This window comes from Schistocerca americana, chromosome 3, assembly GCF_021461395.2.
Source record: "Schistocerca americana isolate TAMUIC-IGC-003095 chromosome 3, iqSchAmer2.1, whole genome shotgun sequence".
Taxonomy (NCBI): domain Eukaryota; kingdom Metazoa; phylum Arthropoda; class Insecta; order Orthoptera; family Acrididae; genus Schistocerca; species Schistocerca americana.
In genome coordinates, this window is record NC_060121.1 from 239,181,403 (window position 1) to 239,195,482 (window position 14,080).

The following is a 14,080-nucleotide window of genomic DNA, read 5'->3' on the forward strand; positions in this document are numbered from 1 at the left end:
CGTTACTGATTCTTCTGTCTTTCTGGGGCGGTTTCCCCGTCCAAGGGCAGGAGGTTGCCCTAAAACTCTGTCAGCCTCTCCGCCATCTTTGATAAGGCCTTTCGCAGTATGAGGGTGACTCTTTATGCTTTAAGGCTTCGACCGCTATTGCTAATGTTTTTTTACTCAAAATTTAAGCGGTTGCAGGGATCGAACGTGAGATCCAGAACTTTTGAATTAGTTGTCGAAGACGCTACCTGCAGACCACAGGGCATGTACGGGGTGTTCAGAAAGTCTCTCCCCAGTGCCGTATGATTGTTAGCTGCGCGTGCTGTATGCTGCAGTCAATATACCGAAAAGAAACTCACATCAGTGAAATACAAGATATTAATTTATTGAATATTCATTATTACTTACAAATTGGAATGTTGGGAGAGTCCACTTCAAGGGAAGTAACCCAGGCAGGCGAGCAATGATACGGCACGCGCGGCTAACAATTATACGGCACTGCGCAGAGACTTTTTGAACATCCCGTACAACATCGTTAGGCCGTGAAAGAAGTTATCAAGCGTCATCTTCTTGGGAATTAACTACGTACCTTGCCCACGAAGGTTGCTCTTAAGAGCCGCTACCTTATGTATATTAATTACTTTTCAACAGTTACGTTTCGAGATGCACATTTATTTGGAGACAATTATTTAGAGGTAAATAGCAATTGCTGATGAACTTGTCATGGAGATTAAAATTCACTTATCTGCATTCAATTCATCATAAGTAGACTCTAAAAACGACTCACTGTTTACAGTTATGAACTAGAAAGAAACTTTCTCCCAGTGTATTAATAAAATGTAAGGACATTAAGATAGAAAAGGGATTTGAACTGCTGCCCTTCCGCACGCGAGTCCATTGTCTTACTTCTGTGACAACTTGCTCGAGTTTTGTACAGCGGATTCGTTCACCTCCTACACTTCAGAAATGCCGCCCATAACAGGTCAAGCGTTTGGTTGACGTGCCTACGTATGTGACCCGATAACCAACTCTCTCTTCCCATAGCTGTTGCACTCCGATCTGTCTCACATACGTACCTCCTGTAAAGCGGAACTCTAACTAGTGTTTTAATATCTAGTAGCAACAATGACACAACGAAGTAGCGATCGACAGTTACGAGACAAAATTGTTCCACGGGTAGCGTCACATATGCCTATGTCGCTCAGGAGGACGTCACATGGACCAATGCTATCGTCTCCAGGACAGTTTAGAAAACGCACGGAGGTACACAGCGGCAGAAATCTGTTAAATCCTAAACAGTGTAACTACTACTGTCGGCTTTCCATCGAACGTCTAGCAATAAGAGAGACATTAACATACGAATTTTATAATAAGCACCCCAGAAAAAAGTTAGACACCCACGCGGCACGTCATATTAATACCGTGTAACATCACCTCTGACCTTGATAATGGTTTCCAGTCGGCGAGAAAGAGAGTCAACAAGTTTACCTAGGTATGTCATAACCAGCTGAAGCCGCCCATCGCTGATGAGATCATGCAGAGCTACCATACTTCGAGGATGTTGACTGCTACGTTTCATCTGCTGTTCAAATAGTTCCAGACATTTTCTATGAGATTGAAAAAAAAATGGCTCTGAGCACTATGGGACTTAACATCTATGGTCATCAGTCCCCTAGAACTTAGAACTACTTAAACCTAACTAACCTAAGGACATCACACACATCCATGCCCGAGGCAGGATTCGAACCTGAGACCGTAGCAGTCGCGCGGTTCCGGACTGAGCGCCTAGAACCGCTAGACCACCATGGCCGGCTATGAGATTCAGATTGGGTGTCACGGTCAGTGTTGCAAAATGGTTCAAGTCATACCTCGCTAACAGGAAACAAAGGGTGTCAGTGCAAGGGACTAGTGAATGAAGTCATCAGTCATCATCAGAATGGGAAGAAATTACATGTGGTGTCCCACAAGGGTCCATCTTAGGGCCATTGCATTTTCTTGTGTACATTAATGATCTCTCATCAGTTACACTGCCAGAAGCAGAGTTTGTTTTGTTTACAGATGACACAAGTATTGCAATAAATAGTATGTCGAGTGTAGTTCTAGAAAGATCTGCTAATGATATTTTCATGGATATTAATAAATGGTTTAAAGTCAACTCACTGACATTAAACTTCAAAAAGACTCACTATATGCAAGTCAGAACCTGTAAGAGGTTTCCATCCAGCACATGCATAAAGTATGAAGAAGAGCAGATGGAAGAGGTTGACAGTCTAAAATTCCTGGGATTGCAACTTGATAATAAATTCAGTTGGGAGGAGCACCCCACAGAACTGCAGAAACGCCTTAACAAATTTGTATTTGCAATTCAAGTGTTAGCAGTCATAGGTGACATAAAAATGAAAAAGCTTGCATACCTTGCCTACTTCCATTCCATAATGTCATATGGTATAATATTTTGGGGTGACTCTTCAAGTCAAACAAAAGTTTTCAGAGTCCAAAAGCGTGTAATATGTATTATTTGTGGAGTAAACTCACAGACGGCCTGTAGAAACCTCTTCAAAGAACTGGGTATACTAACTACTGCCTCTCAGTATATTTACTCCTTAATGAAATTTGTCCTAAATAATATATCTCTTATTCCAACAAACAGCTCAGTTCATACATACAATATCAGGAACAAAAATGATCTGCACAAGGACTTAAAAGCATTTACTTTAGTTCAAAAAGGGGTCCACTACTCAGGAACACTCATCTTCAATAATTTGCCAGCAAACATAAAAAATTTAGTTACAAATAAATATCAGTTTAAAAGGAGCCTGAAAGACTTACTAGTGGCCAACTCCTTCTACTCCATTGACGAATTTTTTAATAGAAACAAATGATGTATTGTATATATTCATACTATTAGTATTGTTATTAGTATTGTTATTTCAACTTTAAAAAAATTGACATGTTCCACATCCACGAGGATCTCCTCAGCACGGATCTATGGAACGAAAATCTAATCTAATCTAATCTGATTTAGCGGGCCTGTCTAGGTGTGATAAGAAGCCTGAGGATTAGTCAAACCAGGAATATATGCATGCAGTCATTTATAGTCGTTGTCATCTTGGAAGGCGGGAGTGTCCTTGGCGTACGATTCAGCAAGAAGAAAGGTCAACCTAAAATGTTGAAATTAAAATCCCAATGCCTTCCATCGGTAACCTGAATGAGTGGGTCTAAGTCATTGTACAGCAAACACTGCGAGAACATCACAGAACCACCTACGGCATGGATTAAACCTTCTATACGAGGCCTGTCTAAAAAGCATCCGACCTTTGGCCAGAAATAATATTTAGAATACTTGACGGGGTTGGGACCCTAATCCCCTTCAAAGTAGGACCGTTGTGCTTGCACACACTTAGCCCACCGATCCTTCCACTGCCAGAAACACCCCTGGAAGTCTTCTTTTGGAATGGTTTTCAGCTCCGTCGTCATGTTCCGCATTATCTCTTCTCTACTCTCAAAACGGGATCCTTTCAGTGGCGTCTTCAATTTTGGAAACAACCAGAAGTCGCAAGGAGCCATGACTGGAGAGTAGGGAGGTTGGTCAATGGCTGTAAATCCATGTTTGACAAATAAATTTTGGATCAAGTGGGATTAATGTGCGGGGTTGTTGTCGTAATGCAGTTGCCAGTTTTTCGCTGTCCGCATGTCTGGTCTTTTGCGCCGAACTGCGTCACGGAGTCGCCGGAGAACATCTTGATAGTACTCCTTTGTCACTGTTTGTCCTTCCGGTGCATATTCGTGATGCACAGTTCCACGGGCATCAAAGGAGACAGTCAGCATCACCTTGATTTTGCTTCGCTCCCGCCGCACTTTCTTCGGCCTTGGAGACTCGGGATGGTTCCATTGCGACAACTGTCTTTTTGTTTTTGTGTCGTACCGTACACCCATGACACATCTCCAGTTATCACGGTGTTCAGAAACCCAGGATCAGTGTTGGTGGTGTCCAGAAGGTCCTGTGCAACGTCAAATCGGAGGTCTTTGTGTTCCGGCGACAACAACTCGGGCACGAATTTCGCAGCCACTCGGTGCATGTTCAAATCATCACGTAAAATTGTATGTGCAGAATTTTTACTCATTCCAACCTTTTGGGCAATCTCCCGCATGGTCAAACGACGAACTGCTATCGCCAAATTTTGCACCCTCTCAACAACAGAGTAGTTTGGGGCCTGCCAGAACGCTGGACACTCTCTGCTAATGTGCGGCCATTTACGAATCGGTTGAACCGCTCCTTAATTTGTGTTACACCCATCGCATCTTCTCCAAACACCTACTGAATCTTCGAATTGTTTCGCTTTGAGAATCACCAAGCTTTTGACAAAATCTGATGCAGTATCTTTGCTCAACACGTTCAGTCATCTTGAGAGAATCGGTGATCCGACGAACACGTTGTGTAGAACCTCACTCAGCGATCGATAGGCAGCGACTGACGCTCTGGAAGGCGGGGAAAATTCACGCATGCACATAAAGGTCTCTTCCTTTACTGTGTACAGTAGTGCCGCTCTATTGTCTCTATTTTGAGTGGGAAAATCAAAGCTAGGATACTTTTTTTTAAAAAAAATGGCTCTGAGCACTATGGGACTTAACATCTTAGGTCATCAGTCCCCTAGAACTTAGAACTACTTAAACCTAACTAACCTAAGGACATCACACACATCCATGCCCGAGGCAGGATTCGAACCTGCGACCGTAGCAGTCGCGCGGTTCCGGACTGAGCGCCTAGAACCGCGAGACCACCGCGACCGGCTGATACTTTTTAGACAGACCTCGCATACTGCGGGTTCAACGCCACATCGCGTCGACGGTGCTGTCGATGCTTGCATCATGTGAAAAAAAGGCAAAATCGCAACTTGCTGGACCACACAATATGCCTATAGTCATCTACAGTCCATATTCGGCGGTGAAGATGTAATATCTCTTTATATTCGATGAATTATTCTGATACAATTCTACTCTTTAATGACGTTTACTACTTTTCTATCTTCATACTCGCAGAATCCACGCGCAAAGTAGTTTCATACAATAACTATGCCATGAGCGCATAAGTAATCTTTGTAGTACTCTCTCTGGTGGTTGTTAGAAAAAAGCTTCCGGGATTGTCTTCGTGCCGATTAGCCTGAGCATTGTTTGAAGAACTGTAATCTGAATATTGAGATTTATGACAAAAGATAACTGATACGAAATTGTACGATTAAAAGGGAAATATATATATATTGCTCCTTCATACAAAAGATGTGTATTTGACATTTGAGAACTAATGATATTCATCGATATATTGCGTAGTTGTTAATCAGAAGGGAACTTCCGAAAGACTGGATACGAAGCTGCATTTAATAATCCAAGAGCTCCATTACTTCTTCGGAAGGTTAAACTTCATCAAAGCCAAATATCCGCTTGGTCTGAGGTTTACCGACTCATTATACAACGCTCTCAAAATTACGAGGCATTTTATTTGTACAGATTAGCAGACTGCCGCAAAGCACGAGCCTGCAGAGAAGAAGAATCATCGCCTGATTTCATTCTAACAAGTAAAATTTCTGAATCATTTTGAGTGACTGAGCTATGACTGCGTTTCCTACTATGAATGATTCATTGCTCGAACGAATTGAGAACTACATAATTACATAGATAGAAGGAAAAATTACAAAGACGTGCAGTCCTTTGTATCAATGTGAGAAATGACACCGTGTGAGGACCCGACACCAAACGTTCACTGCATGCAATTCCCTTCGCAATGTACGCTCGCCGTCTGGTTGAGATGTACGTGCGTTGACTGTCAGCAGAAATCCCTGTTGCGTGCCAATGACAAGTAGTGATACTCATCTCGAGTCCCTTTCGATTAAGATCTTTTTTCATAGACGCAAGTGGTATATAATTCCTTGAAGACATGTTGGACAGTTCACGTTGATACACCAACAAATGTGACAACTTCATTCACGATGTGGTCGTGGACGTGACCAAACTCGACAGCTTTGTTCTGCCACATCTTAACGGTGACTAATTTTTTCCTGCACTAATTCCATACAAATGACTGGCGCGTAGGGTACAAACCCACTTGACTGTCATGATTTACATCACCGTAGGAAGGTCACAACACTGCATGGTAGCAGTTCTGGACCATCTACAGCGCTCGAAAACGACCTGTGTGCTCTTATAAGCAAAGCTCCTGGCCCATTCGGAACAATCGGGACTGGCCGACCACCGTGTCATCCTCAGCCAATGGTACCATTCGCATGTGATATGGAGGAGTGTGTGGTTAGCACACTGCTCTCCCAGACGTTGTCGGCTTTGCAGACCTTGGAGGCGTTACTTCTTATTCAACCTGCTCCTCAACTGACATCGCGAGGCTGAATGAACCCCTTTCTTGTCCTCCCACCGAAGAAAAATTCCTGGCAGTACTCTGAGTAGATCCTAGGTTCTCAGCATATAAGTCAGCCACGCTGTCCACTTATTTTTTGCTTAGTTCTTTCGGCATGTTTCTTTATCGTTTTCTCTTCAGTAGTTCTGTGTTAATCTCACATGACATCTATCAAATTCAATCGGTGAGAACTTCACTCAGTTTGTTTTATTTATTTATTTTTATTACAGAGGTTGGCCAGTCCCCTAGAGCTACCATGCCGACATAAGGGACGACCAATGTTTTCTCTGGTTATCTTATCAACGAAATTATGATCCTAACAGATGCCCGGAGAGCTCTCGAAACACAAGAACATCAGTCCTGGAACTTAAATACGAACTATTACCTCCGTGATGTACATGAACTAAATTACATATTTATCTAGCTAATTCATCCAGTAATCAGCAGAAAGGAGTGCAACCTCTCTGGGCCAAAGGGCATTCCAGAATTAAACACAATGCAACAGTCGACCAATAGCAATAAGTAGCATCATGGAAGGAATAATTTTCTTTGTATGTTTACGTAATAGAAACTTTGTAGCTACTGTAACAAAAGATACATTTGCTGACCAGCACTGTTGCTGGAAGACTTCTCAGATGACGAGAGGTTGAAACAATGCAAGGCTATCACAGTACATTGCTCAAGAACATGGTACTCAGAGCTCACACATGCCCACCATCTTATAACACCAGTAATAAGCATGTGAAATTTTCATGGGTGTTACCCTTCGCCTCTCCTCAGGTTCAAAGTTTTGACCTTTCCATATTGCGAAGATCATCCTTCAGAAATGGAAAGACTAAGTCACCTACTGTCTGCCTGTTCCTGAAACGCCAGTTAGCAGGCCAGACACCATAAGACAATCGTCAAATTAGAAATTTCCCAGTCCGCATGTGTCAGAAACCTAACACAACAACTGAAATTCTATGTCCACAAAGAGAATTATCTCCAAGAAACAGACATTCGTCTGTCATTTCGAAGAAGTGAAGCCTCCAAGCCACAGCTACCACATTTTTTTTATAATTCCACATGTGAAAAACTAGCAACTGATGTCAAAAGAAGGAACTATCTGTAGTTCAAATGTTCAAATGTGTGTGAAATCTTATGGGACTTAACTGCTAAGGTCATCAGTCCCTAAGCTTACGCACTACTTAACCTAAATTATCCTAAGGACGAAGAAACACACCCATGCCCGAGGGAGGACTCGAACCTCCCCCGGGGCCAGCCGCACAGTCCATGACTGCAGCGCCTCAGACCGCTCGGCTAATCCCGTGCGGCAACTACCTGTAGTCATTTATTCGTTATATAGAGGGCCAGTGTCATGGCCTCTACAACTGCGATGATGGAATGGTGCGTAGTGCAGCGGTGAGGATTTATTGAATGTCTGAAGGCACTTCTGAGACATTTTTAACAAAATATATGTTTATTGTATATGGATACATAGTTTTCTTCTTTCGCGGTTGTAAGTAGCCAGGCGAGCAGGTGATACTCGCACAAAGCCAGTGTGCTCTGACACCTGCGCACCTCATAGTTTTGCCAACTGCAGTGATGTAACTCCACACTCAGCATACATCTCAGGAGCTTGCTGACCAGACACTCTGCGGACGTTGCTGTATTGTCCAAGTGACCGGTAGCATGGCTAGCAGGTTACCAGATTGCTCTCACTGACATGTAGACGGCACGCCGGAGAGGCATGCACCATCTCCGCACGAGGAGGCCGTAGTCGTGCAGAGATACGGCATGGCCTGTCAATGAGAGAACGGCCAGCAGCACCGGTGTCTGCTCATAGATGCAGCGCGGGGGCTGGGAGCTACTGTAACCCCAGGGTGATGGTTGTCTGGTAGCTCGCCAGGTATTACCGGCTAGGCCTCCAGGGGGCTTGAATAGGAGGCATCCAAGTCTTATCATCAGCAGAGGGGAAGACGAGGCGGTGGCAGCCCATGGCTGCCAAGTCCTTGAGGCTGGGCTGGCTGTTGCATAAAAGATCAAAGTGGAAGGAGAATTATCTCCAAGAAACAGACATTTGTCTGTCAGTTCAAAGAAGTGAAGCCTCCAAGCCACAGCAACCACTTTTTTTTTATATAATTCCACATGTGAAAAACTAGCAACTGATATCAAAAGAAGGAACTACACTGCTGGCCATTAAAATTGCTACACCAAGATGAAATGCAAATGACAAACGGGTATTCATTGGACAAATATTTTATATCAGAACTGACATGTGATTACATTTTCGCGCAATTTGGGTGCATAGATCCTGAGAAATCAGTATCCAGAACAACCACCTCTGGCCGTAATAAAGGCATTGATACGCTTGGGCATTGAGTCAGACAGAGCTTGGATGGCGTGTACAGGTACAGCTGCCCATGCAGCTTCAACAAGATACCACAGTTCATCAAGAGTAGTGACTGGCGTATTGTGACGAGCCAGTTGCTCGGCCACCATTGGCCAGACGTTTTCAGTTGGTGAGAGATCTGGAGAATGTGCTGGCCAGGACAGCAGTCGAACATTTTCTGTGTCCAGAAAGGCCCGTACAGGACCTGCGACATGCGGACGTGCATTATCCTGCTGAAATGTAGGGTTTCGCAGGTATCGAATGAAGGGTAGAGCCACGGGTCTTAACACATCTGAAATGTATCGTCCACTGTTCAAAGTGCCGTCAATGCGGACAAGAGGTGACCGAGACGTGTAACCAATAGCATCGCATACCATCAAGCCGGGTGATACGCCAGTATGGGGATGACGAATACACGCTTCCAATGTGCGTTCACCACGATGTCGCCAAACACGGATGCGTCCATCATAATGCAGTAAACAGAACCTGAATTCATCCGAAAAAATGACGTTTTTCCATTCGTGCACCCAGGTTCGTCGTTGAGTACACCATCGCAAGCGCTCCTGTCTGTGATGCAGCGTCAAGGGTAACCGCAGCCATGGTCTCCAAGCTGATGGTCCATGTTGCTGCAAACGTCGTCGAACTGTTCGTGCAGATGGTTGTTGTCTTGCAAACGTTCCCATCTATTGATTCAGGGATCGAGACGTGGCTGCACGATCCGTTACAGCCATGCGGATAAGTTGCCTGTCATCTGGACTGCTAGTGATACGAGGCCTTTGGGATCCAGCACGGCGTTCCGTATTACCCTCCTGAACCCACCGATTCCATATTCTGCTAACAGTCATTGGATCTCGACCAACGCGTGCAGCAATGTCGCGATACGATGAACCGCAATCGCGATAGGCTACCATCCGACCTTTATCAAAGTCGGAAACGTGATGGTACGCATTTCTCCTCCTTAAACGAGGCATCACAACAACGTTTCACCAGGCAACGCCGGTCAACTGCTGTTTGTGTGTGAGAAATCGGTTGGAAACTTTCCTCATGTCAGCACGTTGTAGGTGTCGCCACCGGCGCCAACCTTGTGTGAATGCTCTGAAAAGCTAATCATTTGCATATCACAGCATCCTCTTCCTGTCGGTTAAATTTCGCGTATGTAGCACGTCATCTTCGTGGTGTAGCAATTTTAATGGCCAGTAGCGTATGTGATTTGGTAGTTGCAAACTGAGAACTGGGCTTTAAAAGCCACAATTGTACTGGTAAATCTATGCCGATGACATTATCGTGTGGCAAGAACAACCGAATATGGTCTATTTTTCTGGATCCAGCAACACTATACACCATGTCAAGGTGTCCAAACACCTCTTTCAAGTTGGTTATATCTGCAGCGTTTGTCTGCTGAAAAACTGTATGACTTACACGTTGTTATTTTATTGCGCATAGTCTACATAATGACTTTATGCTCCCTTATCGATGAGATCACACTGCTGCATGGGCACCTTGGCCATCGAGCGTGGGTGGAGTGTGCCAATTAGCTCGGTAGTGCGCCCATGCAACATGCGATATCGGCAGTTCTCCTCGTTGCCATTGCACTCAAGATATTGCGTACTAGCCTACCTTGGCTACAGCTCTTGCGCTGGCGCCAGAAGGGGAAAACTTCAATAATTTTTTTCACGTCTGTCCGGAATATCATTCTGGGGCGCAACAATTGACTGGTTATTTGTTCACATGTTAATCCCTAGTCTCTATTAGTTACTAATCTCTAATGATAAACCCCATAAAAGCCACTTAAAGTGCCCCATGATTGACCGTTATGAGCAACTTGATTCAGAAACTTAAGAACAAGGACTTTTTCAATAGGTAAAAGTACTATAGATATGATGGTCACTTACATTCAAGACGGCCAGTCACTAGTAGAAGAAGAAGAAAGGAAATAAATACGCACCTTTATATGTTTGTATTGTTTGGATTGCCAATATGTAACAAAGAATGATGACAGCTAAGTATCAAAACATCACTGTAGAAATATCAAATAATTGCGTAGTTTGTAAACATATTAAATAACAGTGTATTTGGCTAAATAGCTGAGTAGCTAGACGCCAGGCTGGATTTGCTATTTGGTTATCAAGGTTGCATACAGAAGATTTTTTTGTAAGGTATTGATTGCAATTGTGTTGTGAATGTGGAAATTTTTATGATGTACTAAACACTCGATGACGTATCAGGAGTGCGGCCAGTCACAGTTTACTCTTACACATGATATTTCATTTGGGCACATACCAGACATCTTTACGTCAGCCATCTAAAATTTTCATCAACTACCCACATCTAACAGTATATTATCGCGATTCGCTCATGAGTCATGATTGTAATTGGAAAACTGACCACACTAAAACAGGCAACGCAATCGGTGACAGAAATTCACGCTTCTGGGTCGGTGGGAGAAGGAAGGGGTTTGCTTTCGTGACGTGCTCTGCTTACTCGGAAGTGACCCTGAAAATGACATGTACATGACCAGCAGAACATTTAGAGTAATCTGAGCGTGACACTGACACGCTTTTTTCTCATGAGAGAGCGGAATTTGCGACATATTCGAAAAGATGGCCAAATATTTGTGACAAGCAAGAACACAAATGTCACTGCTGGCCTCAGAATCTGTTACAAATCCGAATATGAAAAGAAAAAAGAAATTGCATCTAGCAGAACGCGAATCTCATTCCTTCGACTCTGTAACTCGACATCTGTGACCATAATAACACAGAGAACACATGAAACTCTAAACAAAATTATCACACGTTTTAGGACCTCCTGAAGGCTTTTACCGCCGTTGCGTCATTAACTGGCAATTAATTATAAGAAATCTTACCAAGGGCGATGTGTCTGTGATAAATCTTCAATGCGCCGTTGCCTTGAAAAGGCATACCACCATAACACAGTTATAATACTAAAGCAACGAAATGCGATGAAAACAATATGGCGTTTCCAAAGTTATTGACTGCCACAGTCGCATTGAGTGACACGTCATTTTAACATCACGTCCCAGTAAGCCGAGTGTTTTATGAACACGAGCAATCCGGTGGGATGTCACTCGTCGTTGCTGGCATCTGGAAGCAAATCGAGGAATATTGGGTGTCCAAGCGTTATCCAGTTGATTGCTACTGTCCGGGAACGGTTCGCCCGAAAATGTCAGGCTGGTACCCAGATGAAATACCGTGTGTGGTTGTTAACGCCGACTGACTCTACTCCTGATTCCCCAAACATCATCGTGTATTTGCGTTGTACTTTGCTCAACACAGACTATCAGTGATAATATTCAAATCTTTTGACCAGTCAAGTGTGAACAAGGGGTGGACAGCGGTGTGCTGCACTGTAGGGCCCGTCACTACTGACCTCCACGCATCAGGGGTGTCCAGCCTTGGTTGTCGCGAGCATCGATGTCTGCGCCACTGTCGAGAGCCAGGCGGACCACGTCCAGCTGGGAGGCGTCGACGGCGTAGTGTAGCGGCGTGCACCCGCTCCTGCGTACACACCAATAGGCTACTCAGTCTGCTGCAGTCACTGCCGTGTCCTACTATTGTTTTCCAAAAATCTCAAGCGAATAATGTTTAATGCGCTATATTTTACAAGCATTAAATAACAAAATATCACCAGTTGGTATTTCCTGTGCCCTTCCTAAGGCATTAGATTATGTAAATCACAATATCCTCCTAGATAAACTGAGGTCTTTATGGTTTCATGAAATAGCCAACCAATGGATAAAGTCATATATAACCAAAAGAATGTAGAATATTGTACTTAAAAATTAAACCAATGTAACCAGAGGAGATTCTTCTGACTGGGGAGAAATCACTTACAGGTTTCCGTAAGGTTCACTCATATGTCCACTGTTGATTATCATACATTATGTAACAGACTGTCTGTCTTATAAACAACAACCAGAATTAGTTCTTTTTGCAAATGAGACTGGTTTTCTAATCAGTCCAAACATGAATACAGCAACAGAAGAAATGGAAGTTATGTTTGTTAAAGTACACTAAAGAGCCAAAGAGAACTGGTACACCCGCCTAATATCGTGCAGGGCCCCCTCGAGCATGCACAAATGCCGCAACACGAGGTGGCATGGACTCGACTAATGTCTGAAGTAGTGTTGGAGGGAACTGACACCAATAATCCTGCAGGGCTGTCCATAAATCTGAAAGATTACGACGGGGTAGAGATCTCTTCTGAACAGCACGTTGCAAGGCATCTCAGATATGCTGAATAATGTTAATTTCTGTGGAGTTTGGTGGCCAGCGAAAGTGTTTAAACTCAGAAGAGTGTTCCTAGAGACACACTGTAGCGATTATGGACGTTTGGGGTGTCGCATTGTCCTGCTGCAATTACCCAAGTCCGACGGATGCACAATGGATATGAATGGATGCAGGTGATCAGACAGGATGCTTACGTACGTATCTCGGCGCATCAGAGGTTCCATATCACTCCAATTGCACACGCCCCACACCACTACAGAGCCTCCACGAGCTTGAGCGGTCTCCTGCTAACCAGCAAGGTCCATGGATTCATGAGATTGTCTCTACGAGGTGCGGCTAGAAAAAAACCGGACTGATGCTGGAAAAAACATTTATTTACAATTTCGTGTTATCTCCTTCAATGTACTCTCCTCCTCGGTCTCTACACCGCTCCATACGAATTTTCCACTGTTCATAGCAATGCTGCAGATCATTTTCGGTAAGTCCATACATTACTTCCGTCGCTTTTCCTTTTACTGCTTCAACAGTCTCAAATCTAGTTCCTTTCAAAGCTGACTTGACTTTAGGGAAAAGAAAAAAGTCACAGGGGGCCAAATCAGGTGAGTAGGGTGGATGATCTAAGATGGGAATGTTGTGTTTTGCCAAAAACGTCTTCACTGACAACGCACTGTGAGCTGGGGCATTGTCTTGGTGAAGGATCCATGACTTTTTTCTCCACAAATCGTTCCGTTTTCTCCGTACTCGCTCACGTAGGGTAGCCAGGACGCTAATGTAGTAATGCTGATTCACTGTTTGTCCCTCTGGTACCCAATCAATGTGCACAATCCCTTTGATGTCAAAAAAAAAAAACAATCAATATTGCCTTGAATTTCGATTTTGACATTCGTGCTTTTTTTTGTCGTGGAGAACCAGGAGTTTTCCAATGCATCGATTGGCGTTTAGTTTCGGAATAGTAAGTAAAAAACCACGATTAATCGCAAGTAATAACATTTTGTAAGAAGGTGGGATCACTTTCAATGTTTTCCAGGATGTCAGAACAAATCATTCTTCGGCGTTCCTTCTGTTCAA

General features: G+C 43.8%; 1 protein-coding gene across 1 annotated transcript in view; it reads right to left on the reverse strand.

Annotated features, from left to right (window-relative positions):
* Positions 1–14,080, reverse strand: part of LOC124605995 (fibronectin type 3 and ankyrin repeat domains protein 1) — a 104,158-nt gene that overhangs the window by 45,986 nt on the left and 44,092 nt on the right. Inside the window, exon 3 of the mRNA XM_047137958.1 lies at positions 12,153–12,280. Coding sequence (XP_046993914.1) covers positions 12,153–12,280 — 128 coding nt within the window. The remainder of the gene's footprint in view (positions 1–12,152; positions 12,281–14,080) is intronic.